Source organism: Poecile atricapillus, chromosome 1 (assembly GCF_030490865.1).
Source record: "Poecile atricapillus isolate bPoeAtr1 chromosome 1, bPoeAtr1.hap1, whole genome shotgun sequence".
NCBI lineage: Eukaryota > Metazoa > Chordata > Aves > Passeriformes > Paridae > Poecile > Poecile atricapillus.
The window spans coordinates 35,154,901-35,181,058 of NC_081249.1; the positions used below are offsets into that span (position 1 = coordinate 35,154,901).

Sequence of the window (26,158 nt, forward strand, 5' to 3'; positions counted from 1 at the left end):
TGGTGTGGTTTTATCTTCGTTTTATAGCAAAGCATGGTTTTTGTTAGCGCAATTCCATTTATATGGAGATGGATATGATTTTGTGTTTATTACATCATTGAGAGGAAGACATATACTAAAAAATACATTTTCATAAAATAAAATACTATTTATCTAAATTATATTTTAAATGGATATATATCAGTTGCTTGTTTAGATGCCACTTTTTTTTTTTCTGATCCTGGAAGAAATTATAATGTACATCAGTTTAAACATAGAAACATCTTGACAACATACAAACAAATGGACACCTTTGTGGCTATCACTTTCAACTTATGAATGAAAAAATATTTTTAATATGGTTTTCAAGAACATTTACTATTACTTTTAGAATATTAATTTTCCATGTTATTAGTTAATCCAGATTGACATATATTCAGATAGACATGAAGATTTGATTAATGAAATCAAACAGCAAGTGTTTTGCTGTTACAACTTCAGTCGTTTGTTCAACCATGAAAATATATATTTTGCGTCTTTCTCTTCAATATTTTCAATAAACACCTACAGTGTTTTACCTAAGATGACCCAAGTTTTATTTGTTTTGTTTACTACCTTCTATGACATATGAGGATTGGTACCTAATATATACAAGTTCAACTATGTCCCAGTAGTGAAAAGAAGGAAACGCTTCAAACTACAGAAAAATTAAAGGAGAAAAAACCCAATATAATCAAAACAACTATCTGTTCTTTTTTCTCTATTTTTTTTTTATGTGTCTAGATAATGATCTATGTGCAACATTTTTTGTTTTGCTATACTATGGCAATTTATTCAATTTATTTTAAATTTTTCATAATATTTTCAAAATTAATACTCGTTGATATTAGTAGCTGAAACACAGATTTATTATGGAGAATTTGAGCAAAACCTGTGAATCTGGATAAACCCTGACTACCCAAGTGTTTAACCCCCTGAAGCTCTTTGGTCTAATTTGTCAGCATATATCAAATATATCAGTATACCAGTGTGCAGGTAGACTTTTAGGTGTTAATATCCCCTTTAACTAGAATGATGATGATGATAAAAACAAATTTATAATTATTGTATTAACTCTTTCTATTGGTATAAATTCAGGTAATTGAGGGGTTATGTAAGGGAGCTCTAGTGTATTTAAATTTGAATGGGAAGATAGGAAGGAATATTAACTGGCTGTTAGAACATCAGAACTCTAGCTTGTGTTATGGCTCCGATACTTATAATCTACTCTACTGTAAAAAAAGAGTTGCTGGCACACAAGTAAAACAGATTATCATCTAAATGTAGACATCATTTTTATTACTAAGAAAAAGCTTTTTTTAAGTCACCAAGTCCCCCACCTGAAGTAGATCTGCCAGAAAAATTATCTACACCAGTAATCATGGTGGTGATAAGCATGTTGTCTCATTGACTTGTCTACATAAGCCAACAGTGAACATAGATCCCTGAGAATTTTATTTCTGTGGGATACATAAATCTTCATTTTCTGTGTGTTTATGCCCATCCTTCCTTCCTTTAAACACCTCACCATGACTACAGAGCAATGACACCTTCTCTAGTGGACCTTTAGGATTCTCCCAGGGTGTGAGAGAACAAAAGCTTCAGCTTGGAATGGCAACAGACATCTCTTGCAAATTGTTGGAAATAAAGTTTTAAGTAGTTGAGTGTTACCACTGGGCATTTTTTTTCAGTGGCACACTACCTGAAAGTTGTTGACCTCTGCTACATAGATACTGATGTTCACAGCATATTTTGACACAAAAATGCCTTGGCTGAACCACATCGGTCTAAAATTACCTTGCAGAGACACTGCATGGCTGAATTACGTCACAATTATATGACTTCTAAGCTGGTGGCAAAAACATGCTGTGCAAGCAAGTGTGCATTTATTTATGCACTTGTGAAACTATTTACAGCCTTCTGAATAGCACAAGTTTCCTGACACTGAAAACATCTACTTGCTTATCTGGGTGACAAGTTATCAGACCGTGTGTATCCGTAGGAGATACGAAGGCCCCAGGGAGTTTGGGGTAGACTCCATTCACGGTGACCCCCGTGTACCTGGGTGACCACATACCACGCTGGAATCACCCTACTCATGCTCCTTTTCCATGCTCTGCCGCCTTCACCATCCCAGAGGTCGGTGTTTTCCTCTGGGCGCTGCGCTGCGGAGCGTCCCCAGCCCGTGTCTCTTCCTCTCGGGACCTGCGTGGCGCGGAGCCTTTGGCGCAGCGGCTGAGACTCGGCGGGCGCCCAGAGCATCGCGCAGGGGGCGGAACGGGACGGGAGGGAACAGGGGGAAGGGGAGCGAGGGTCTCTCCCATCCCGGGCTGGGCCAATGGAGCGGGAGCGCTGGAGGAGCCGCGCCCGGCGCTGGGCAGGTGCGCGGTCCGGGTGGGCTGCGGGGCCGGGCCGAGCTCGGGGCCGGGCCGAGCTCCGGGCCTTGCAGCCCCGGGAGCGGGCGGCAGGAGCGTGCCCCCCTGGCACTAAAGCCCGCAGCGGGGGCGGGGTGGGTCGTGCCGCCCCCCCGCCATGGTCTCCGCCGCTAATGCCTTTTCTCTGCTGCTGCTGCGCAGGAGTCCCTGCGGATGTAGCTCACCTGCCGCTCCAGCAGGAAGGAGGCTAATCCCATCGCTCGGTCAGCGGCACCCCGCCCGCAGGTGAGGCGGCGAGCCCTGGCCGGCCGGGCCCCGGCGGCACAGCATGTCCGGTGAGTACCGCCAGCAGCCAGCACCGCGCCCGGCTGGCCTGCAGCAGCCTCTCGGGGCTGACCGGGGCGATGGGCAGCGCGGCCGGGAGCCCCCACCGGGCTTTTGCCCTTCTGACATGCCGGTGCCCTTCTTACATGCCCTTCTTACATGCCGGAGGGTCTCTGCTGTTTTCTGATAAGCAGAGAGCTGTGCTGTTACGAGCAGCTCCAGAGGAGGATTTTAACTGTCTGTGTGATGGGGTGAAATAGGTGAACTCATTGACGTACTCTGCTTGTATGTCCAGCTTGGCCTGCTCAGGTCTCTGCATGTTTTCCTGGTGGCTCCCCAGGGTGACAGGCTGGGACTGGCTACCTCAGTCTAAGGAAGATTCAGAGAAACCTTTCTCGTGCCCCTCCTTACGCAGCAGTGGTATTGGTCTTAATCACTTATCCTTAAAGCCATGAGTTATTTGGTTTTGGGGTAATCACATGGTGTAGGTGCAGGTGCTGTTCTGGTTCTTGAACATATTCAACTTTTTTCCTTTCTTCTCGGTTTTGAGAGGACAACCTCCCACAAATCTTGGTTTATTGAACCATTTGAAGGGTGTCAGTCATCTGGACTGGTGATTGCCAAGTTTGAATTCATGTACGTGGCACTTCAGCACTGGGAAGATGCAGAAAATGAATCTGAAAAAAAAAATAAAAATTAGAGGACTGTGGGTTTGTTTGGTTAAAGGGGGTTTTTGTTTGGGTTTTTTGTTTGATTTTTGTTGTGTTTTTTTCTTTTGATTGAAAGGAAGGTGTGGAAAGAATAGAAACATCTGACTTGATACATATCATAAAGTTCCCTGTGCTGCCTCTGGATTGCCTAAGCAATTATTTCTAATAATTATTACCAATTATTACTAATTTTCAAACCAGTATATTAAGGTTTTGGGACTAGTTTTGAGTGCTATGCTTGTTTGCATCTCAATATATTGTTGCATTTGAGTTTTCATGAGGATCATTTACCAACTGTTGAATAACAACATTGTAGAATCTTGAAACAGAATGCAACAGTTTTTAACTGAAAGGCACATAATAAAAGCTACAAAGAGCTAGAGTCAAGTGCTCTTCCAACACAACAGCAGTAATCTTGCCTACTAAAATTCAGTATAACTTTATTAAAAGATGAAAAAGAATCTGGTTTTGGATGAGGCAGAAATTCATTAGGCCAAGAGAAATACTGTATGCCATTCATTGTCAATTTAAATTCTGTTATAAAGAGGTCTGTGTAAAGTGTTGTTTAACTTCATTAGTAACATCAATGTTTCTACTATTGGACCTAAGAAAGCATAGGAATTAAAACTGCCAGCTGTCATTTGTTTACTTAGGCAAGAACTGCCCTCTTAAATGGACACTTGCATAATAATTTTTGATAGGAATCTGACTCAGGTTATTGTCTGATACTATTGTTCATTTTATATACTTATAACAAAATGCTTCTTGAGTGCTTATGAAGTTGTGGGTGTCAGGAGGAGCAGAGCTTTCTGTTCCAGGATATGGCTGTGCTAGACCAGAGAAGTGAGAAGCCTACAGTTGTGTTCTCTTTTGGGAGTCTAACACACCTTCACGGGGTGCTGCTGGGGGAAGATCCATAGAGCCCTTGGTGTGGGAGATTGAGTAACAGAATTGTTGTCAGGAAACGTGCTGTGATTTGGAGCTGTGTCATTGTCACTTGGGATTTCAGAGAGGTGCTTTGGCTCAGTGCTGTCCAGGCTGCAGCCTGCTCGTCCTGCAGATTGTCTCTGGAGTAGAAGCGGGGAGATGACAAAAGAGTAACAGATAGTATCAGGGAGGAATTTAAGAAAGCAGTTGTATAATGTTGATTAGTATGAATGGCAGTAGGCACTGGGGATTTAACCAGACTGTTGGAGGCTTTTAGCTATTGATTTATCTGTTCTTATTTTTATGCATAAGATGACACAATGTGCTACTTAGAATGTTCTTACAGAAAAATAATAACAGGAGTGTCTGATACGTTGCCATTTTGCAGTGGGCAGCCGGGAAAATTTGAATTGTTACATTAGGAGCTACAGCTGCATTACATTTATCCTTCCTCTGTCTATCAGAAGAAATATAAAAATATGATTTAAAAGCTATATCTAATGGATTATAAAAAAAGCCTCCCTAACCTACTTAAACTTGTCTTGAAGTTGGAAGGTGCACTTGGGTCACTCAGAGCTTGTTATTGTCAGTCATTCCTGATTCTAAAAATGGTGGTTTTTAATTCTCTTTTTCTCTTTGAACATGAAAGTGAGCACCACCCTGTCTGTTTGCTCTGTTCTTATTCTAAATAAAGCTTTTAAGTGCCCTAGAATTAGTTTTCACACCTGTCGAAGAATTTTGCTTCTGGCAGTGTCAGAAGTACTACTTCTATGAGTAAGTAGCATAAAAAGTTGATGATCTTGGCTAAAAAAGCTGTAACAAGTTCCACATAAGATCACCCTGACTGTGGTGATTCACATTACTTTTGCTGTCTTTCCTGTGTAGCTGCAGAGCAGGTTCTAGAATAACTCAACAAGTTAATTCCTTGAAGATCCTTGTTTTGTTCTAAGAAAATATTGTTAGGTAATGAAACTGAGGAGCCACTACTGGTGTTAATAGTTTCTTTATTTGCATCATCATGTGATTTGTGGTAATCTAGACAAGAGAAATGAGCAGATTTTTAAATTCATATGACAGGGTTTTAATGGGATTCTAATCATACACTTTCTTTTCTCATAGTTCATTGATAGCCAGTGGTATTCTATTAGCCATAAGTGTACACAACTTGAAAACAATTTGCTTGAAAATTTAATTCCCTTAATGATAGGTGTTGTCCATAAAAAAATATATTGTCATTCAGCGCAAAGAATTAAAGTTATGCTTAATTGTCTCCTTGACACATTAAAAAACCCCAAAAAAACAAAAACCAAAAAACCCCAGTTGCAGTGAATTTAAATATCTACACCTCTGGCTTTCAAACTTAAAGATGATTTTCTCTTTTAAAGTCAATAAGTGAAATTCTGTGTACAGTAGTTTTAATGTGCTGTCCTTGATTTCAGCAAAATGGAAACTTTCAGGTAAACCATTTACTTCCAAAAATGTATATAAAAACCTGATTCTTACTTTCAGTTATAAAAATAAAACTTTTACTTATAGGCTATATTTCAAAAAATTTTATAAACAAGACAAGTCAAATAATACTCCTTTCTTGAAAGCAAGGATTAGATGAAAGAAAAAGTAATGATAAAATATTTTTATTTTAAACTCTCTATGGATCCTTAATAAATTAGTGATGCCCCTGTTTGATTTTAAAATCATGAGGATTTGCTTCTCTCTTTGTGCCAGAAATATTTTAACATTAAATATTTTTAGTCAATAGTTTGATTATCTGTTTAATTATCTCTATGATGATTCACTGTATTAAGAAAGCCATAACACGTATCCCACATCTGATTCTCCAAACAGACACTTAGTTTCTGTTCTTTGTGAGGTATCAGCAAGAGTTTCTTAGAAGCAGCAGCTTTTTACCAGTTTGCTTCCTTGTGGTTATGACCACAGGGGTGCAGGGCACAAAAGCATTTGGAGGATGTGGTAATTTTCCATACCAGCTTGCTGAAGCATTTAATGAGTAGTTTGTGTACTTTTCTATGCATTACTTAAGTAAAGATTCAGCTTCTGTAGCCAAAAGAATTTGCAAAAGTCATGTGAATATTGTGTTCAGTATTTTAAGATAGGAACTCCCACTCTTTTCACAATTTGTTTTTTATATTAACCAAACTCTGGTGTTCCTCTCAATAGTTCTTTTATTACCTTTCTTTGGCTGAAGATGTTTGTTGCCTAACACAAAACTGCTTTGCTTTCCTGACTTTTTGTGTCTTTTCAGAGTAATTTTATTGCTGAAATAGCCTTCAGTGGTTTTCTGGTTTACATTGATTTTTAGGGATGCTTATATTTATTCCTTTAACCTTCTGGAAAACTGCAGTAGCAGCAGTTTACTTCACATCTGTTGTTTTAGTGCAACTCCTTATTCACTGATTTTTGGAACACCCAAAACTTGCTTGAGCTGTTATTATAATGGGAGATTTGAAAGTTCAATTCTTCATTTGCTTTGTCTGGAAATGTTACTGGAGTTTGCTCAGCTGTGGGCAATGCAAACTATTTTAAGTTTGGGTGGATGATTTGGGGTTTTTTTGGCCAAGTTTGACACTTACTAGGATTCTTCTTAGGTGCAGGGATGTGTGGCAATGTCAGCAAATGTAAGGTATATGCTCTTGAGATGAAGCTGGCTGGCTGAACATGAGTGAAAGAGGGCAAAAAGTAGGGGGGAAAAGGCAGCACACCGATGAGTTTGTGTTTTGGTCTGGATTTGGAGGATGTGAAAGATAAAAATACTTAATATCTGTTAGCTTATCATGGGCATCAACCATACTTTACGGTACGGTTGAGGATTAGAACTCATTCATCTTGGCAGCCTCTGGCTGAGGCAGCCATGAAGTCATTTGTTGAGTTCTCTGCAACTAGTTCTGTGAGATTCTTTCCTAGTGTTTCTCACAGACCCTGGAAACTGTATGACAGGTTGTTTATGTTGGTATTGTTTGGTTGTTTTAATTTATTTAATGCAATTGCCTGTCCCTTAAGATGATGGTTGCTCTAAACAAGTATTTCAACACAAGTGTTTATTGAAGTTCTGTAGAGGTCAGTGGAATTCCCTTCATCTGTGTGACCTGCTCATCTTGTTCTGGTTAATTTTGCAGACTAGAGTGTATCACCCTTCTGCTCTGAGGTGGCTGTTCACCTTGATGAGTTACAGGTCCTCCCCAGGGGAGCTCTGATAGTGGTGGTCATGTCACAGGGCAGAGCTGAAGAAGCAGCCCCTTGTGACCATGCCACTGGCCTGGAGTCTCTACAAAATACATTTTGTGCATTCCTGTTGTGCAGGAATGTAGGTTGCTTTGTTTTCTATTGTAACTTGTTTTCTCATGTGTTTTCTGACAATAAGGAACACTCCTAAATTCCCTGGAATTACTTGAGGTAGGAATTCTCAGCTTCTGGGAGATGTACTGATCTTGATAGGGATTTCTCTGCACTTGTTCAGCCAGCACCACATACCCCAGTACAAAGAAGGCAGAGCAAAAATAATGTTGGGTTGATTCAGCAGTGTTATGGAAAGAATATTTCTGGCTAATACTCAACATCTTGTTCCTTAGCTTTCTGCACTGTATAAGCAAGAACATTTTCCTTATCGGCTGTATCATACTATGTTCATTAAATATAAAATCTAAATATGTACAGATCAGCTTTTTTGATTGACATCGTGTTTAGACAATAAGACCTGAAAAAGCAATTATCTGTTTAAGGCTAGTGCAAAAACTTTATACCTGCCACTGTGTAAATCAGGCAAACAAAAATAATAAAAATCAGAAACCCACATTCTGCACTCACATTCACTGGATTTTCTATTCAGTTGTGACTTCTGGGGGGAGTCTGTGAGAGAAAAGGACTCATCACAGGAACTGCAGTTTGTTATAAGCCACAGATGGTTGTTTATCTGAAAGAGGAGGGAGCCTGCTAAAAGGGCTTATGTTAAATCTGTAAAGTGGCTCTTCTGAATATTTTTTTGCAGTAACAGATCAAGCCTTTGTGACCCTTGCAACTGATGATGTGTACTGTCAAGGTGCTCTCGTTCTCGGACAGTCATTGAGGAACCATAAGACATCCAGAAAATTGGCAATTCTAATTACTCCAGAGGTTTCCAGTGGGATGAGGTAAGTTTTAATGTATATCTGGAGGTTTAAATGGAAATTCTTTAGTGTAAAAATAAGCAACAACATGAAAGACTTTAATAGGGTTCTGTGAATTTCACAGCATTATGCCTAGAACTTCTCTCTTGGCTAGTGATTTGAAATAGCATCCATTATAAGCTCCTAAGCCTACTAAGAATTAGCTTGCAGAAGTAGAGCTTGTGGCTGGAATTTTTCTTATAATAGAGAGCTTAAGCTGAAAATTTAGAACTAAGGTTTTAGTGTCTTCCACTACAGTTGTTTTTTCCCCACCTTTTTCTCTCTTAGAGCAAAATACATAACCACCTGTGATGTCAGAACTCTCCATAAACCTCAGTTTCACGTGACTCATGTTCTTAAAATATTGGTGCACAGCTATTATGATAAGAAATTAGTTTCTTTTTGCTTTTTTGTATAAATCACTTTGCAGTTTGTGCTGTGATTTTACAAGCACTGCAGAATAGCTTTTACAGAAATGTTATTAAGTCTGAACTCAATCCCTGTTATCTGGAGGACTGTGACACTTGTTAAAAGGCACATGCCGTGCCATAGCAACTTAAACTCTTACTTCTGCTGTGTCTTAGGAAGTGTGCAAGCTCCTGTTTTCTGCATGTTATGTGAATTTATTTGCAATGCATCTGGCTCAAAAAATGTATTTTCACATTTTTGCTATGACTGAATGCACAACAATCTGTTTTTTACAGAATTTTGAAATATGGGCATTATCAGAACACTGTAACCTTCCTGAAGGGAATACTGTATCCATCTGATGCATGGGTTGATAATAAGTCTGTAATTCTTTTCATGTCCATTCAGTGGGAAGAAAAGGATTTAAATTATGTATTTTAAATCAAGGATAACATTTTTTAAAAAAATTAAGATCACTGAAATAAACTTCTAATAATCTGTAGTTCACTTAGTTCTTTGCCAGTTAATTCCTGTTCCTTGAAGATCAATCGGGCAAAAGCTAATGACCCTGAAATCCAGATTTCAAACAGCACAGGTTTTCTTTGTCTGTGTTTGTGAGACATTGAGGACTTTGATTATAATATGTAGTGTAAGTAAATAAGCTGTGTTTTAAAGGCTTTTTTTTTGTCTTGCTTCGTGAAGGAAAATTGCCTACTTTAGTATTACCTATAGAATTCTCATAAAATACATGCATAGGAAAAAACCGTTTAACTAAAAGTCTCATTTGAGATGCTACATAGTAGTGAGGAACTATATATGGTGAGAAAGTATATATGCACCTTATAAAAGGTGCAGTTTTGAAGCAGTGTTTACTTGGGCACAATAAATACAAATGAGTGTGCTGGCAGTGCATGTCTAGGCAGGGGGAGGAAAAGTATTCCGAAAGTTTTATTCTGATGTTTCTTATTCTTGTAATCCTTTTAATATAGTTTATTTATACCTTTTAAATTTTAAGTGTGTTTGCCCTTCCCTTCATCCATATCTCACAGCAAAAAATAAGTAAGTGTCCTGATGATTTTGACCAGTGCTAAAACCCACCACATTACTTAGTGCATTAGCCAAGAAACTCAAATTAGTGAATCTAAACCACTACACTCATCCTGTAAAATGCAGAGGGAACACAGTATGGTGCTGTTCTTTGGAATCAGTTGTGCAGGATAAAAGCTGCTTTAATTTCTGTAGGTGTTTCTATAGGAGAGAAGTGACTAAAATAAGGATTGTTTTTTCCTTCAAACAGCAGCTGTCACTTTTGAGATGTGCTGGCCCCCATAGCAGAAGAGACAATGTTTTATGGCCTAAGTGATAGCTGCCTCTTCAGTAGGCTGTTTGCAAAGACTTTTTGCTTCTGACTTCTTACTCTAACCAATTAATCTAGTTTTTGGCTATTGTCATAATTAATGTCATGATGTGTTTTCAGGCCTGAAGCAAACTCTGATGAACTTGTCTAAATTCCCCTCTTTCTCTCCACTGCTTGCTCTGGTAGGTCAGTCCTCAGCAGTGTATTTGATGAAGTGATTGAGGTGGATGTGCTTGACAGTGCTGACTCAGTCCATCTGGCTCTGATGCAGAGGCCAGAACTGGGTGTAACCTTCACTAAGCTTCGTTGTTGGACTCTTACTCATTACAGCAAATGTGTCTTCATGGATGCAGACACTTTGGTGAGTGGAGTGGGAGCCATGGAAACATTTGTGTCTGATTGTGGGATGCTTCCTTGTCAGGCAGCCTACTGGCCTGTGAAGTCACCCAATTTACTGGTGGTCACAAGGTCACAGGACCTCCATCCTGGCACATTTCAGCAATTCTAACAGTTGTGCTGGCTGCATAAAAATAAATTCAGTTTGGAAAGTAGCCTCAGGACTGCCCCCAAAAGAGATCACAAACTCAGTCTATGCACTGGGTCTTCTGACAGAAGTTTAAAATAGATCTCTCTCACATGCTTTTATATGGAATTATTCTGGTCAGGAAGGCAGGATGGTTTTAAAAGAGAAAAAAAAAAATCCCAGACAATACTTTAAAAAAAAAGTTTTTAGATGTAGAGAGATAAAAATGGTCATAATTTTGGCTAGGACAAGCATGTCAGCCTTCTCTTGAGCTTTCATGACTCACTTTGAAAGACTGGGGTGCATCTTAATTTAATAGGATTGTATTTGAATTAGAAACCAAATTAAGTTATTCTTCTTAAGGAGGAATTCCTTTACATTAATGCTAAAGGAGGAAGACAAATTTTTGTCTTTTTTAAAAATTCAATTAAATAATTTTATGTCTAAAAATTTTCTTTTGGTTTTCATAGTGGCTCAGTTGTAGGTGGGGTCCTGACTTGTAGTGACTGAACAGCTGTCTTTCCACAAACTTTCTCTGTACCTTAACCTGATTGATTTTCCCACTTCCTTGTGAAGCTTGAAAGAAAAAAAGTTAGTTAGAAAATTGACCGCAAGAGACAGTTTTTCTACTACCCTTTAGTCAGTCTGTTACTTACTAAAATGATTTAGATTCCAAATTTTCATTCAGTTCTCTTATAGTTATCAAAAATAATGGACTATGGACAGGTGAGTTAAGAAAGAAAGAAATGGTGTGTTTTCATGGTAGAGTATTTAAAGGGACCTTGGATGATCTCCAAGGTTCATGAAATAATTTCACAGACTCTGCATTTTATCAAAAAAATCATGGAGAATCACAATCAATGTTGCCTTATTATATTAAAAATAGAGGTTCTGACCCCTAACATATTTTACAGTGGCACTGCTTTTATGCTCTGAAAGTCATACACTCAGCCAAACTATCAATTTACTCCATTGGTAATTTGACAATGCTTGTTCTAGACAAACATTTAAGAGTTTTTTTCTCTTTTCCTACTCTCCCTAAGGTACTTTGCAATGTTGATGAGTTGTTTGATCGGGAAGAGTTTTCTGCAGCTCCTGATTCTGGCTGGCCCGACTGTTTCAATAGCGGTGTATTTGTGTTCCGGCCCTCCTTAAAGACTTACAACCTGCTGCTCCAGTTTGCTGCTGAACATGGCAGCTTTGATGGTAAGGAGAAGGGTGAAAGGGATAAAGTGCAAGACAGTTTCCATGCTATCAGGCAGAATAGAAGAAGGCAGGAGTTCTCTGGGCTTTATGTAAGAATTCAAGGTGCAGAACTTTGTGTCTTAAACTGTATTTAAGACCCGTTGACTTACTCTGGACTACACTTCCCAGAAAAGGGCAGTGAAGGGACATTGTGTCTGAGTCTTGCTCCATAAGTTTTAATTTTGCTGTCTGGCTTAGGAGAAAGAAATACAGCTGATCTTCAGTCTTCTGCTCTGAGGGAGACCAAACACTATTCCTTTCTCCTTATATTACAGTAGGACTTCATTTGCACTGAGCTTGCACCAGAGTGAATCAGGTATTATTCACTTGTACATGCTCATATGGACTTATTTTCAAGTCCAAGATGGAGTCCCATGAACACGCCAATCTCGGTCCCCAATCTCACTCCCATCCTTGGATGTGAAATTTTGATACAAATTTGAGTGTACACATGTTTTGGTAATCCTCTCTTGTGTATTCTTTAGGAGGTGATCAAGGCTTGTTGAACAGCTTCTTCAGCAATTGGGCAACAGCAGATATTGGCAAACACTTGCCTTTCCTCTATAACTTAAGCAGCAGCTCTGTATACACCTATGCTCCTGCTTTCACTCAGTAAGTAACCACACTTCTGTAAACCTCTGTAATTTGTTAACAAACATCCTTTTTGTAAGAGAATAATAATGGCATATTTTGTTGACTATAAATTACAGTATCACAAATGATCTTATGTAGAAACCATGCAATAGAAGCTTAATTTTAATGTGAATGTCTGGACACAGGGAGAGTCTCAGAGCTGGCTACACTGTCTTTTATGTTCTTTCCAAGAAGTTTCTTTCATTTTTGACAAAATGTAATTACTTTGGCATTAGGTTCTGACAGGTTTACCTTTAAACTCGTTCCTTTGTTCTCAAGTAATTTCTTAGAGAAGCAGTTGGCATTGCTTAAATTTTTTTGATCCATTCCCTAGGTTCTTCTATGACATGAAATTTGTCCTTCTAATTATATGATTCCAGACAATGCAGTTGAGAAACTTTTCAGGTAAAAGGCAAGTAGGATTTAGGGTGTCATGAATTTCTGTTCCAGTTGCACAGTACACTCTCATTGGAAGATGAACTTAGGCCAATGTATTTATTAGTAATTTTTAATATGGAATCAGTAATACCCAATTTTGGTGATTAAGTATTTGAAGTGATATGTATTTGCTAGTGAATAGAGAATGAAGGAGGACTGGAAATAGTACTGCATAAGCCTTCATGAACTTTTCTACTAGAATCAGCAGCTGGAAGTAAATGGCAATGCAGCTTTTTTTTTTTCTGTATGTTAAACAAGATTAATTAAACCAGGAAGATAGAAAAAAAGAAAATAAATATATATCATCTCAAATGCGTAGCTGTTGCAAAATATTAAATTGCCTCACCTATGAGTAATCATGTTCCTACTAGGAGTTTATGTAAGCTAAAAAAATAAAAAAGACCTATATGTTTGATCTCTACAGTTTTGGTAGAGATGCCAAAGTTGTTCACTTCATGGGAGCAGCAAAGCCCTGGAACTACAAATACAACCTTCAAACAAAGAGAGTTATGCAGGACAGCACCACCTCTGGATCTTTTCACCAACTGTCGTTTCTTGCCCTCTGGTGGAATATCTACAGTGCCAGTATATTGCCTTTGTTGGAAAAAGGTGTTCAAAAGATGGAAGAATCAGAATCTGAGGAATGCAAGGTAACTGATAAGGAGTTAGTGGGAATATATTGGAATCAAAACCAAACATTCTGAAAATTGCTAGAGGAAGAAATTATATGATGTGGTGAGCTGACTCTGGCTGGACTCCAAGCATCCACCACAGAGGCTCTATTGCTCTCCTCCTAAGCTGGACAGGGGAAAGAAAATGTAAGGAAAGGGTCATGGGTCTGGATAAGGGAGAGATCTCTCACCAGGTACCATCAATGGTGAAACAGGCTGAACTTAAGGAAATTAATCAAATTTATAACCAATCAGATCAAAATAAGAGTAATGAGCAATAAACACAAATTTCGAACACCTGCCTCCATCTCTCACTTCTTCCTGGGTTCAACTTTACTCCCTGTTTTCTCTGACTCCCCCACCAAATGGCACATGGGGATAGGGAATGAGGACTATGGTCAGTTTATTACATGTTGTCTCTGCTGCTCCTTCTTCCTCAGGGGTTGGGTTCCTCACACTCTTTCCCTGCTCCAAGTGTGGAGTCCCTCCCATGGGAGGCAGTCCTCCATGGACTTTTCCAACATGAGTCCTTCCCATGAGCTGCAGTTCTTCATGAACTGCTCCAGTGCAGACTTCCCTTCTGTGAGATGCAGTCCCTCAGGAGCAGCCTGTCCCAGTGTGGGTCACCCATGAGTCACAAGTCCTGCCAGCAAACCTGCTCCACTGCAAACCTGCTCCACTGCAAACCTGCTCCACTCTCTTCATGGGTCCGGTGGTCCTGCCAGGAGCCTGCTCCATCACAGGCTTTCCATGCGGTCAGAGCTTCCTTCATGCATCAGCCTGCTGTGGTGTGGGGTCCAGCATGGGCTGCAGCTGGATCTATGCTCCACCATGGACCTCCATGGGCTACAGGAGGACATCCTGGTGCATCATGGGCTGCAGGGGTATCTCTGCTCTGGCACCTGGAGCACCTCCTCCTTTTTAAATCTCTTATCCTAAAGGCACCACCACCATCACCTATGGGGCTGGCCTTGGCCAGTGACAGGTCCATTTTGGAGACAGCAGACATTGGCTCCACTGGGTTTGGGGGAAGCTTCTAGCAGCTTCTCACAGAAGCTACTCCTGAAATCACCCTGTTACCAAAATCTTGCCATGCAATCCCAATATGTGTGGGAAAACTTAGGGTCTTTTGGTTGGTAGTAGCACTGATTGCTAGTACCAAAGTAGCCATTTAGGAAGGATTTCTAGTACTATTTGCTGTCCAAAGATATCCTGCAGCCATCTTCTTTGTTGATAAAGTTTTTATGATAATGTATGTGCATACAAAAGTATGATAAAAATTAGCCAGAGAAGGGGCAATCTGGTCCAGGAAACAATCAGACTTTTGTTTTTCTTGTAGCTAAATTGACATAGACCATCAAACTAGATCTTGAACTGTAATAAAATTTACTTTTTCAGAACTACATTATAACTTGTTTTATGGCATCATAGCAAATAAATCAGGTTTGCAAAAGCAGTGTTAATTGCATTTAAGATGTTATGTATAGTACTCCTATGTCATCAGATATTTACTGACTCTATGCTTTTTTTTCTTCAAAGGAAGTGCAACAATTTGTGCTTTTCATGAACAGAATAAAAACCATCTGTTTGTAAATAGATGATTTCTTAGAAACCAGTAGCATGAAGAAATGTATAGAAGTACAATTTTAAATTTTGTACCCAGACATGAAAAATTAGTTCCTATTTATGCATATGTAAATGTTTTCTTAATGTTTTGTAATATTAAATTATTAGCATAATTTAACTAATTGCATAGTCCCATAAGATCAGTTGAATATTTACCATCAAAGCCTCCGAGAATAATTTGACTTGTTAACCTCGTGACAAATTGGAAAGCAGAGGAAGGAATGGGTAGTTTTTGATCTTATACTTTAACACGCTTTAATTTTTAAGTCTTTGAGTATTAAGGAAATATTTCAACTATGCTAAATGAAGGTAGAAATACCTGTTGGATTTACTTCATGGTTCTGGTGTACTCATGAGTACAAAAAAGCAAAAACCTAAATTGCAGTATGCTCTGAATCTAGGACCATATACTTTTTTTTGCATGTATTAAAATGTTCTTTTAATGATGAAAGCCCTGTGAGGAAGTGCAACTATTGTAAATAAGTTATTACTGTCCTGGAAAATTGTATTTCAGTGGTAAGATGTTCTTGTTTTCATTAGCATGCTTTCAATGGAGTTGAAGTTACCCTGAAGAAGGTCAGTTCTTATGTGGCCAGTTCTCTGCAAAAGCCTGAGCTCCCAGAGTGGACAAATGAAGTAAATCCCACAGCATGCTCAGCTGAGGAACTCGCTTTCAAAGCTGTGAGTGTGTTGTGTATTATTATATACAGTAACAAAGTCAAAGGAGATTCTTTCATTATACTTCTGATCTGGAAGATCATACCTTCAATTTAGCAGTAGCAACTGAATTTTCTCACTAGCATTAAAAATAACCTAAAGCCTACTTACTTTCTTTAATCTCTAGTAATGCACGTATGATGTGTCTGGAAGTTGAAAGAGTTTGCTTTGCATTTTAGGAAGAGGTTATTTATTCAAAGTTGTTAAGTACTTAATCAAATGTAATATAAAAAAAATCTGCTACCAAAGTAATATTTTGAATATTAATACTTTTGTGAATTAATATATTTAAAACTACAATCCTTTCTATCATTCCTCCTTAGAAAGTTTTTTTCTCAAGTGTTGACCCAGAAAGCTGTTCTTCAAATTTCTGTGACTTGAGCAACAAGGAGAGTGTTGAAAAAATCCATGAATGTTGCAGTCTTTCTGCTTCTTTTGTCACTTTTCTTGTATTTGTGTGTTTCTGTTGCACTGAATCTCCTTATTTCATTCTAGAATTAAGTTGGACAGAATAGCACAATGCCTCTGCAGGTGTAAGTCATTACATATTGGGTGATAAACCATACTACCCCATGTACAACCAGGAGAAAAAAAAGATAGTATTCTAATGTCATCTGCATAGTAATTTGTGAACTACACTCTAGAATGATGAAGACAACTTTTAAGATGTTCTTTCCTTCATTTCTTTAGACTATAGTTGCTCTATAAAGAATTCCCCTATTCCCCTCTTTCCTCTCGCTTCTTCCCTTTCCCCTCTGAATGTGAAGGGGCTGAAGTTCCATAGCTTAAGAATAATTTATTTGCAAAGAGTGTATTTTCTTGCGTGCCTTAGGCGTCTGACTTCACTGGAAAGGCTCAAACTAAAAAGGGACACGTTATCAAGATGTTTGTTTGGGGTAAAAAAAATCATAATGTTCACCTGCAGTAGTTTCATTAAAATTTAAATTTCTATTACTATTTTGATTACTAGGATTGGCTTATTAGACCATATTAATTGGAAAGTAATAGCCTGGTTCCCTTACTTAAGAATACCATTGCTCCACTTTTTGTTGCTCAGCATCAATAGTCTTGTGGGATTGTTTTGGGGGGAAAGACTCTAGAATGAGGTCTTTCTACTAATTTATGTTTTGTTGTCTGTCAAAAGCAAATAGTTGGGGCAATATTTTTTGGGCAATATATTTTACCTCTGTTTTGGAATACTTCTTATTTCATGCATATAAAAAGCTTATGTGAGAGCAAGCTGTTATCCTGAAAGGGGATTTTTCTTGTTGAAGTTTGGCCTCATGAATGGTAGGAATCCACTGTAAGCTTGCATCCCAACTGGATGTGTAGTCACTGAAAAATGACAGCACTTTGAACTTGTTTTAGGATGAGATGAGCTGCCCTCTGGAGGTACTTATCCTAGATTGACTATACTAGGAGCTTTGATTCAATGCCATTTTTTATAGCTAAAGCTGGGTGACAGGAATTTTCTCCTTGGTGATAATGTGTTTCGTTGCTTTCCCCCCATCCATTGCTTTACCCTAGGCCAAGACTGAAAGTGATTTTATTGTAATGTATAAATTCTCATGAAAAGGAAATTATGATAAAATATTCTCCTAATAAAACCTGTATTTTTAGCAACTCGTATATGAAGTTGAACCACAAGATTCTAACATCCATCTCTCTGAGCCTGGCAGACCTTCAGAACAACCTGTATTTCAACCTACATTTCAGGAAACCTCAGAAATGGTACATGTAGCTTTGTGCATTGAACATCTATTGATAACGGCATGTACATCTTTGCTGCCAACATAACTTTGGGAAAGTTCAACTAATTTTAATGCAATATGTAAATAAATTCCTTAATCTTTTAGACTGTAATTCCTTAACTTAATACTGTGTTGTGATGCCTTTCTAGTTTTCTTTTCAAAACTTTGAGTTTTTAAATGTCTATTTTCCTGTGCTAACCCCTGAGTAGTCAGTGCATGCTGTTAATTTTAGTTCTCCGATATTAACACAAGCAAAGCTGTTTGGGTATTCTGTGTTTGTTAGTTCTGTTTTGTTTTGTTGTGGGTTTTTTTACCTGCTGGAGTGATGTTTCCAAGCAAGTGGAAAGGGAATGTGCAGGAGCCCGAGTGACTAGGCTTTCCTTTCTGATCTTGCACTGTATTTATTTCCACTTGCACATGTGGGCACACTTGGCGTCGAGGATCTGTAAGGTACACAACACAGCCACTTTCCTAATGAAATGTTTTACCTTGAATTTGTGAGAGCTTCACTAGAAAGCTGTTCTAGTCGATTTCAGTTTTGTTTATAACATGAGGTGTTCTCCTATGAGCATCTTAGAGGACCACTGAAAGCAGGTTTTCAGTGGCTGCCTTGATTAATCCTTGCAGCTCATCTTTATTACAGATTATAATTGTTGGGATGTTCCCCTTTTGCTGTCATTGGTCAATTGCAGACACAGTTTTTCTTTTATGTGGTAGAAATTATCACTAATAATGTGTCTTGCATTTGTGCACCTATGATGATGTGACTTTGAACCGGCATTTACAATTTTGGAGTGTCACTCAAAATGAACCAGCTGTTGGTATAATGAATAGTGTCCATCTTTTGAATTAATGTAATGAACTAGGTGTCTGACATCTGCTAAATAATTCTGGTCTCACTGGCATTGAAATAAAATGAATTACCAAAAATTCTAGAAATGCATGTTCATATGAAAGCCTGTTGGAGACAAGATTTGAACAGATAAATTGTAAATTCTTTATTGTAGCAGATATTCTACTCTAACCAGTCAGTATTTTAATATTTTCACTGTATTGTTGCTGAGTATGCCAAGATCTGGTATATTCAATGATGTCATAGAAAGTACTAAAACCATGGGAAAATAAGGTCACATTATCAAAGCAGGAATGTTTGAATATTGATTATTTTATTGTTTTAACTGGGAGTGTACAATGAAGTTTATCATTTAAGGTTTAACTTTACAGTATTGAAATAAGAACAGCCAAATGACTGTTTTCCCACTCTTCTTTTTCTTCCCACAGAACGAGGTTACACATTCTGTTTCAGAGCTGTCTATTCACTTCAAACCAGCAAAACCAACTCCAGAAGATGAACGGAGAAAATGGGAGGAAGGGCGCATGGACTATATGGGGAAAGATGCTTTTGAACACATCAAAAAGAAATTGGATGCATTTTTACACTAAGACAGGGTGTACTGTTATGCCCATCGTGATGGATTTTTTTTTATAATTCAATTCATGAATACTTGGTTTAAACAGTTCAGCTGACACCAGTTAGAGGTTCTTATGGATCCTTATACATTCTTGGGGGACCTTAAAAGATACAGAATCTTGGTTTTTAACTGATAAATGTGCCTCAACTTTATTGTTACGTGTGTCTCATCTTCATTGTACTCACACAGTGCCTTCTAAAGCATAATGAATGGTACCTTTCTGAGTATGAACTCTCATGTATTTATCACACTTCCCTGATGCACCATCTGCATTCTGCAGAAACAGTCATGTGTAGGAAACATTTCCATTTCATTGGAAATTGAAATTGTTTTGGAAGTTGGACTTTTCCCAAATTGAGATTATTCCCAAAGTACTTCCAGAAGTTGCTAAAAAGTGTTTAAATAAAAAAAACTTATTATTGAAATCAAATTTACACAAATCTCAAGGGTGACTGTGATGAAAAGCTGACTTCATAGGAGTCTGCAATAATTTTTTTTAATTTAAACACATTTTAGACACAATTAGAGGAACTTCAGAGTTCATCTGAGATCACTGGTGGATGCTCTACCTACTTATAGGAAGCTGCTCAGTTCCATAGCAAGTGTGAGGAAGTGTGGCTTAAAACTCTTCAGAACAGAGTGATAATGTATGTTAACCTTTTATATTGTTGCCATAGGATACTGATGCTTTTTTAAATATTGTAAGCTTTAGTTGCATATTCTGAGTTGTGTGGTCAGGAGAAGAAATGCTGACAGCATGGTGTAAACCTTCTGGTGCTTTTTACAAATTTGTTTACAGTACTTCAAACTGCAGCTGCAAAAGGCCTTCTTTGGCTTCGCATTACTGCCCCATACTGAAGGCAATTTGAGTGCAACTGAAAACAAAATTGGTACTTGTTTTAGTAAACAGGCCCTTTGAAGATCTCTTAAACAATAGCTGTGTGTGGGAACTAATAAATCTCTGAGGATAATTCCAGAAAAAAATTTACTGATGAGACTGCGTTATATTAAGGACACTTATGGGGGAATGTTTCTTGTATTTGGTACTTGACTCATCTCAGCGAGTAATCTTTGTTTTAACAAACAAGTAAAATACTTCTTTCAAAGCAAAAAACTGTTAAATAAAGTGTCGTGACAGTTATGCTAATATAATAATAGATTTGACAGTTATTTGTAACCTAGCTAAATATTGGAATAAGAATTCTGCAGTGATGTTGCAGGACTTGAAATATTTTGGTCTAAATACATCACGAATTTTGGCAGACACATACCTAATGAAACATTTTGGGAATTCTGTCTAAAAGCAATGGTGTACCATTATGCACAGATGGTGGCAGGATAAAAGGATGGCAGGATAGGAGGGAAGAAGAAATTTTTATTTCTTTTTCCTTCGATCAAAAAGGATGAGAATGTGGGGCAGGGAATAAGTGCACAAATCAGGAAAGGAATGAAAGAATCAAAAGGTCCCTTGAAAGAAGAAAAAAAAAAAAAAACTCTTGAGTATCTTAGAATTACTTCCTAATATTCACATTAATGGATTTGCTTTCACTTTTGTAGAATACTTCTGATTTTATCTAGTTCTCATTTACCCTTAAACTCTTAAATGGGGAATCCCATTGTTGTGTCTGTTAGATACAATCTTCTAGATCAAGTTAGGTGTTTAGGGGCAGCAGAGAAATTGAGAACAGTTCTCTCTCTGACTAACCTTGGCACCTTCTATAGCCCGTGTTCCTGGGTAGGTGACCTTCACACTTTAACACAGGTGGGTGTATTCTACCTCTTGGTGCTGTGGCCCAGTGCAGCAGCGTGGAGACGACAGCAGCTGCAGTGTACCCTCACTCACCTGGCATTTGATCTTCTGATTATCCCTGTTTCTTAGTCGTTCTCATGCACTGCTGAGAAAGTCCTGTGCTTTATAAATATTGTTGCTAATACAATCCTAATAGCTTTTGAAGACTAAATAAAGCTGTAGTCAGCAACATGAACTCATGCTTCATGCAGCTGTGCTTTTTACATTAACTACTTATTTGGTACAATGATTAGATTATGTAAGAAAAATTACTGATGTGAAATCAGTAACTGAAGGTTTTTAAAAATATGCATATGAATGTAATCAAATAGGTGACTGAGTACATTTCAAACTGTTGATATGTACAGTGGTACTCTGTGTGTCTTATACAATGTTTTGCAAAGAATTGTAGTACAATAATGTAATGGAAATAAAAGAAATGGAAAACACGTATGAAGTCATGTGCTTATCAGATGATGAAGAGCTATAGGTTGTTTACATTGTGCCAGGGAATATTACTTGTGAATAATTAGTTACTTTAATTTCTTTTTTTAATTTTATTTAATTGCTTTTGAGACATTAGTATTACTTGCTGAGCAGAATTAAAAGTTGAGAGTAAGAATTATTTCTACAGATATACATAATTATAATGTTTAGAATCTCTTGAATTGACAAACAGTAGTTGGTTTATTGTATTTCATGGAAAAGTATAGCTGTTAAAAGCCCTGCCCTAATTTTTGTGCCCTGTCTTCACAGACAAAAAATTGAACTAGTCACTGGTAATGTCGTGTTGTAGTGCTTCTAGCACACAACTGTTGCCAGCAGGCTGTGAAAAGGGACAATTTTTTATGTGAATGCAGTGCTGTGCTTCAGGCAGCATTCTGGGCTTTTATGGCCATCATTTTGAAGTCCTGGGGTCACAGGCAGGTCTGAGGGGTGTTAGGGCTGCATGTGGCCATGAGCCACAGCACTGAGGTTTGCTAAGTCAAAATTGTCATGAGGAAAAAAAAACAAACCTGCCAAGCTTCACCTGGAATTCTTTTTGCATATTTAACTGTGGTATAGCCTCAAGTATTTTTAGGGTAAAGAAAGTTAAGAAATGTAGGATTTTTAGTGGCACTATTCATCTTTAAACAAGGCCAGACTATGGCTTACTGTTGTAGACTTTGTATTAGAGAGGACATCTTGTGTTTAAAACAAAACATGCTGATTCTTATGTCATGTGCTTGGAGTTATTCAGAGCTTTTATTTGCCATACAACAATTTTATTGGGTGCTCTTCATGTAAAAGAAGGAGATAGTGTGGGTGTGCCACAAGGGAAATTCTTGAAAATTTTAGACATGTGGGTTAATGCACTTTCCTAGCCTACAGGAAAAGGACGTTGGTGTTCTTGAAATATCATTTTACTTACTGCCTAGTGTTTTGTGAGGACATTTCCATCTGGGTTGTTCTTTTGAAATAAGTTTTCTTTGTCTCTCTGTATCAGTCAGCTCACAACAATGGTTTTTCTAAAGCTGGCACTTGAAAAAATGCTTCGTTTTGTTTGGTTTTCTACACCTTGATTTTTCTATCCATGAATGGGAGGCTGGGTTAGTAGCAGGTGTTTGATACTTTTGTGTGCTGCTATAAACAGCTTGTTGTTCACCAGTAGGTCTGCACTATGCCTATTTATTCCTTAACGGGTCTGGTTCATTTGCTTTCCTAATCTAAACTGTTTTGATTCTTCTGACTTTGAACATAACATTAAATGTTCCTGTTTTCTTAATTCATATCTCATTAATTCAAATCTCGCATTCCAGTGTCCCCCCCAAGTTTTCTTTCCATTATTTTGGGATTTTATTTATGTGGTTTGAATTTTTCTTGATTTGGGGTTTTTTGGTTGGTTGGTTGGTTTTTATCAACCCAGTATATGAAATTAAATGCATGGTAGTGAGTTCTTAAATAGCCTCCAAAAATACATGCCAGTTTAGACTGCTCATTGAAGTAGTCTGCTTTGTCAGTATATTGGTTGCAAAATGTTTCAGCTAAAATTCTGTTTATGCTGAGTTGTGTGGTTTATAAATAGTTTCTTTTGAGCTAAAAATTAAAAGCTGTGACACTCAAGTTATATTTTGCATCCTGGTATAAACTTTTGGTTTCTAATAACATTATACCATAATTATAGCAATGGTAGCTAAAAAATCCAATAATATATAATTGACTTAAGTGTATAAATAATAGTTGCTAGAAAACTGAGAGTTATATTAATAAAGAGAAAAAAAATAGAGTTGCAAGAACTTTTTTCTTGAATTTTACTCTGACTGTTGTCAGAACCCTTTCAACAAACTAGAGGTATAAAAACTTTAAAATTCCAAGACAGCCAGTCTCCGAGTTGTGGTTATTTTAATACTTTTCAGGATGGCATAACATTAACTGCCTTGGAGAAGTGTTTGTTCAATTTTATGCCACAGTGCATCATTCTGAACAATGATAAATGCATTAACCAGAAAATTTGTTTATTTTAGACCAATAAGATTTTCAGAGCTTTCTCATAGGATTAAGTTCTTGGAACAGAACTAATCATATGTCATGGATGGGAACCTGTTTTACATTTTTAGTTTAGAGGCTTTTTTTTTTTTTTTTTTTTTTTCAAACCTCATTAATTCTTTTGGTTTCCAAACCTTTTACTTACAACTTTTAGACAAATGCCAGAGCAGAAGCCAGGGTTGTTTGGATCCTCTAGTAACCTCATTTATCTAAACATGGGGAGCTGCAATTTGTTTTTTAAGCTTTCTTTTCTGGCATTCAAAAATTTTAAGTGATGCAATAGTATAGTAATTCAATAAGAAACTAGGTTTTGAATAAATCTGATTTTTTAAATGGAGTTGATTAGATTTAACATTATAATCAAAACACGCTACAAAAATCTTCTGGTGTCTTACTGAGTTCAACACTATGTGTATTCCTGTGTGTGTGTATTTTAACCTACAACCTGTCATGAGCAAAAGGTTTTTTCTTTCTCCTTGGTCATTTATGTAAATTCCTCTCAGGGTACTCAGAGTTCTTAGGAATCTTAGGAATTAAGCTGGATAACTTTTGAGCTCAAATTACCTTTCTCAGTTTATTTGTTACACAACTATTTTGCTTCTTTAGATGACAGGATTTTGTGATCTGTGTGCTGGCACTCCCTTGAGTCCCAGCAGGGAGCAAAGCAATGTGTCTAATATTTAAACATGGTGAAGTGAGGCTTCTCAGGAGCTTATTGTCTCACTCCTGTGAGACTTGACAATTACTCTGTTGAGTCAGTCTAATGCAACAATTCCAAATGTCATTTAAAAATGATCAAACGAGTTAAGTGGAAGTCAGCTTCATACAACATGAATGTCAAACATTTACACAGTACAGCCACAGCTCTTTCAGTAAAACAAACTTCATTTGTTACAGAATAATACCTCCCTCTCTATGGTGTCTATATTAAACCATGTGTAGGCATATTCTTGTATAGCTAACAACGGCTTGGAGATTGGCCAGTTGTCTCAGGTTTTCCCAACAGGCCATTTTATGTAGTTCTTGTGCCTTTCTGCAAAGGGGGAAACCATAAGAAAAGAAGGGAGAAAGCATACAATTTAGGTGTTATTCTTATATTAATATATTTTGAGAAATAGCATTATATATGATTTTTCAAGGAAACCTATGGAACTGTATTAAGAGTTTCTTCCTTCCAGTATTATTCAAGAAGATATTGTGACAGATTTTTTGCCTATTAATGCATTTTATGTGAAAGTGTTCATGAGGACAACTAGAGTGTGATGTTGGGTTCATCTGCTTTACGGGAAATATACATTTGCCAGAAGATCAGACGAACAGCTTCTGCAGAGCTTACATGTTCTTATAAAAGTGTATACAAAGAGATTTGCAACCAATCCATGGCTAGGATATGCATGAAACAGGTAAAATAATTAACGTCCTTTTCCTGCTTACCACTGTCTCTTCAAAATCTGTACATTTTAAGGTACATTTAGCTTTAGACAGTGAGAGGAACTTAGGAGCGAAAATAGTTTTCTCTCCTGTCCTCCCCTGTTTTTGAAGTGGTGCGCATCCTATTTAGCAATTTCCCATTACTTTGCTCTACTTCTCGCCTGCAGATCATCTGTGTGCAGTGTCTGCCCTCTCCCTCTCTGTGTGGGAAAAGCACATTTCCCTGTGCTTGGCTGAGGCCTCTTAACAGTTGACAAAAATGGTTCTCTATGCTGTCAGCCCTAATTTTTCCTCCTCTTGCCTGAAAGCGCCTCTGGTTTTCTACAGATGCCACCCAAGATAAAATTATCTGTGTTTGGATGTCAGAAAGGTAGTGTGGATATCTACATGACTCTTTAGCGTCTGACTGTACAGCAATTCAGCAAATTTAATTTTCAGAGGAACAAGGTGTAAGACAAATGTTTAGTGTTTACATTTATACAGGGTGATTTTTTCACGCTGTGTTTAGAGATGGAGTTCTGGGTCTTGCTGAAGTACTGGCCTTCCTAGTCTGGTTTCCTAAAGTTTGGATCTATGCTTGCAAGCTGAGTGGGTGCTTGAACACCGTCCCATCCCCTGGTAAATGCTCTCATCATGGCCAAGTGTGGGACTGGGCATGCTCTCGTGTGCAAGTCATAGAACGTGTTGAGTTGGAAAGGACCAGCAGGATCACTGAGTCCACCTCCTGGCCCTGTGCAGGATGCCCCAAGAGCCACACCATGTGCCAGAGAGCATTGTCCCAGTGCTTTTTGAACTCAGGCAGGCTTTGTGCTGTGGCCACTTCCACAGGGAACCTGTTCCAGTGCTCAGCCACCTTCTGTGTGAAAAACTTTTTCCTGATACCTAACCTAATGATTGCAGTAGGTGAGTGGGGAACCCAGTGAAGTGAACTGAGGAAGAAAACCTTAGCTTTGCACTTAACTGGTAATGTAGATGCTACTGAACTGACTGGCTTGACAGCTTTTGGCTTTGCTCCCCACTGAGCAGTAGGATTTTATCTCCATCTCTGAATCAGCCA

At 38.0% G+C, this 26,158-nt stretch overlaps 2 protein-coding genes across 3 annotated transcripts in view; one reads left to right on the plus strand and one right to left on the minus strand.

Annotated features, from left to right (window-relative positions):
- The first annotated feature begins 780 nt into the window (after positions 1-780).
- GYG2 (glycogenin 2) lies at positions 781-19,645 on the plus strand. Of its 2 annotated transcripts, none has more exons than XM_058827889.1 (10): positions 781-2,399; positions 2,595-2,728; positions 8,358-8,499; positions 10,466-10,640; positions 11,846-12,008; positions 12,533-12,659; positions 13,543-13,768; positions 15,956-16,096; positions 17,753-17,863; positions 19,165-19,645. In XM_058827889.1, the coding sequence occupies exons 2-10, from the start codon at positions 2,722-2,724 to the stop codon at positions 19,324-19,326; spliced, it is 1,254 nt and encodes a 417-aa protein (XP_058683872.1). In that variant the 5' UTR covers positions 781-2,399; positions 2,595-2,721; the 3' UTR covers positions 19,327-19,645. The 2 variants fall into 2 exon arrangements, with proteins under 2 accessions (XP_058683872.1, XP_058683880.1); XM_058827897.1 differs by having other exon boundaries at positions 2,110-2,157.
- LOC131573654 (arylsulfatase D-like) overlaps positions 3,177-26,158 on the minus strand; it is a 42,598-nt gene continuing 19,616 nt past the window's right edge. The window contains exon 11 of the mRNA XM_058827881.1: positions 3,177-3,394. Coding sequence (XP_058683864.1) covers positions 3,366-3,394 — 29 coding nt within the window. The 3' untranslated portion in view covers positions 3,177-3,365. The remainder of the gene's footprint in view (positions 3,395-26,158) is intronic.

Excerpts from the sequence above, each read along its gene's own strand:
- GYG2 (XM_058827889.1), top strand. Across the intron at positions 8,500-10,465 it reads GAGGTTTCCAGTGGGATGAG|GTCAGTCCTCAGCAGTGTAT; the intron begins GTAAGTTTTAAT and ends TTGCTCTGGTAG. Across the intron at positions 13,769-15,955 it reads CAGAATCTGAGGAATGCAAG|CATGCTTTCAATGGAGTTGA; the intron begins GTAACTGATAAG and ends TGTTTTCATTAG.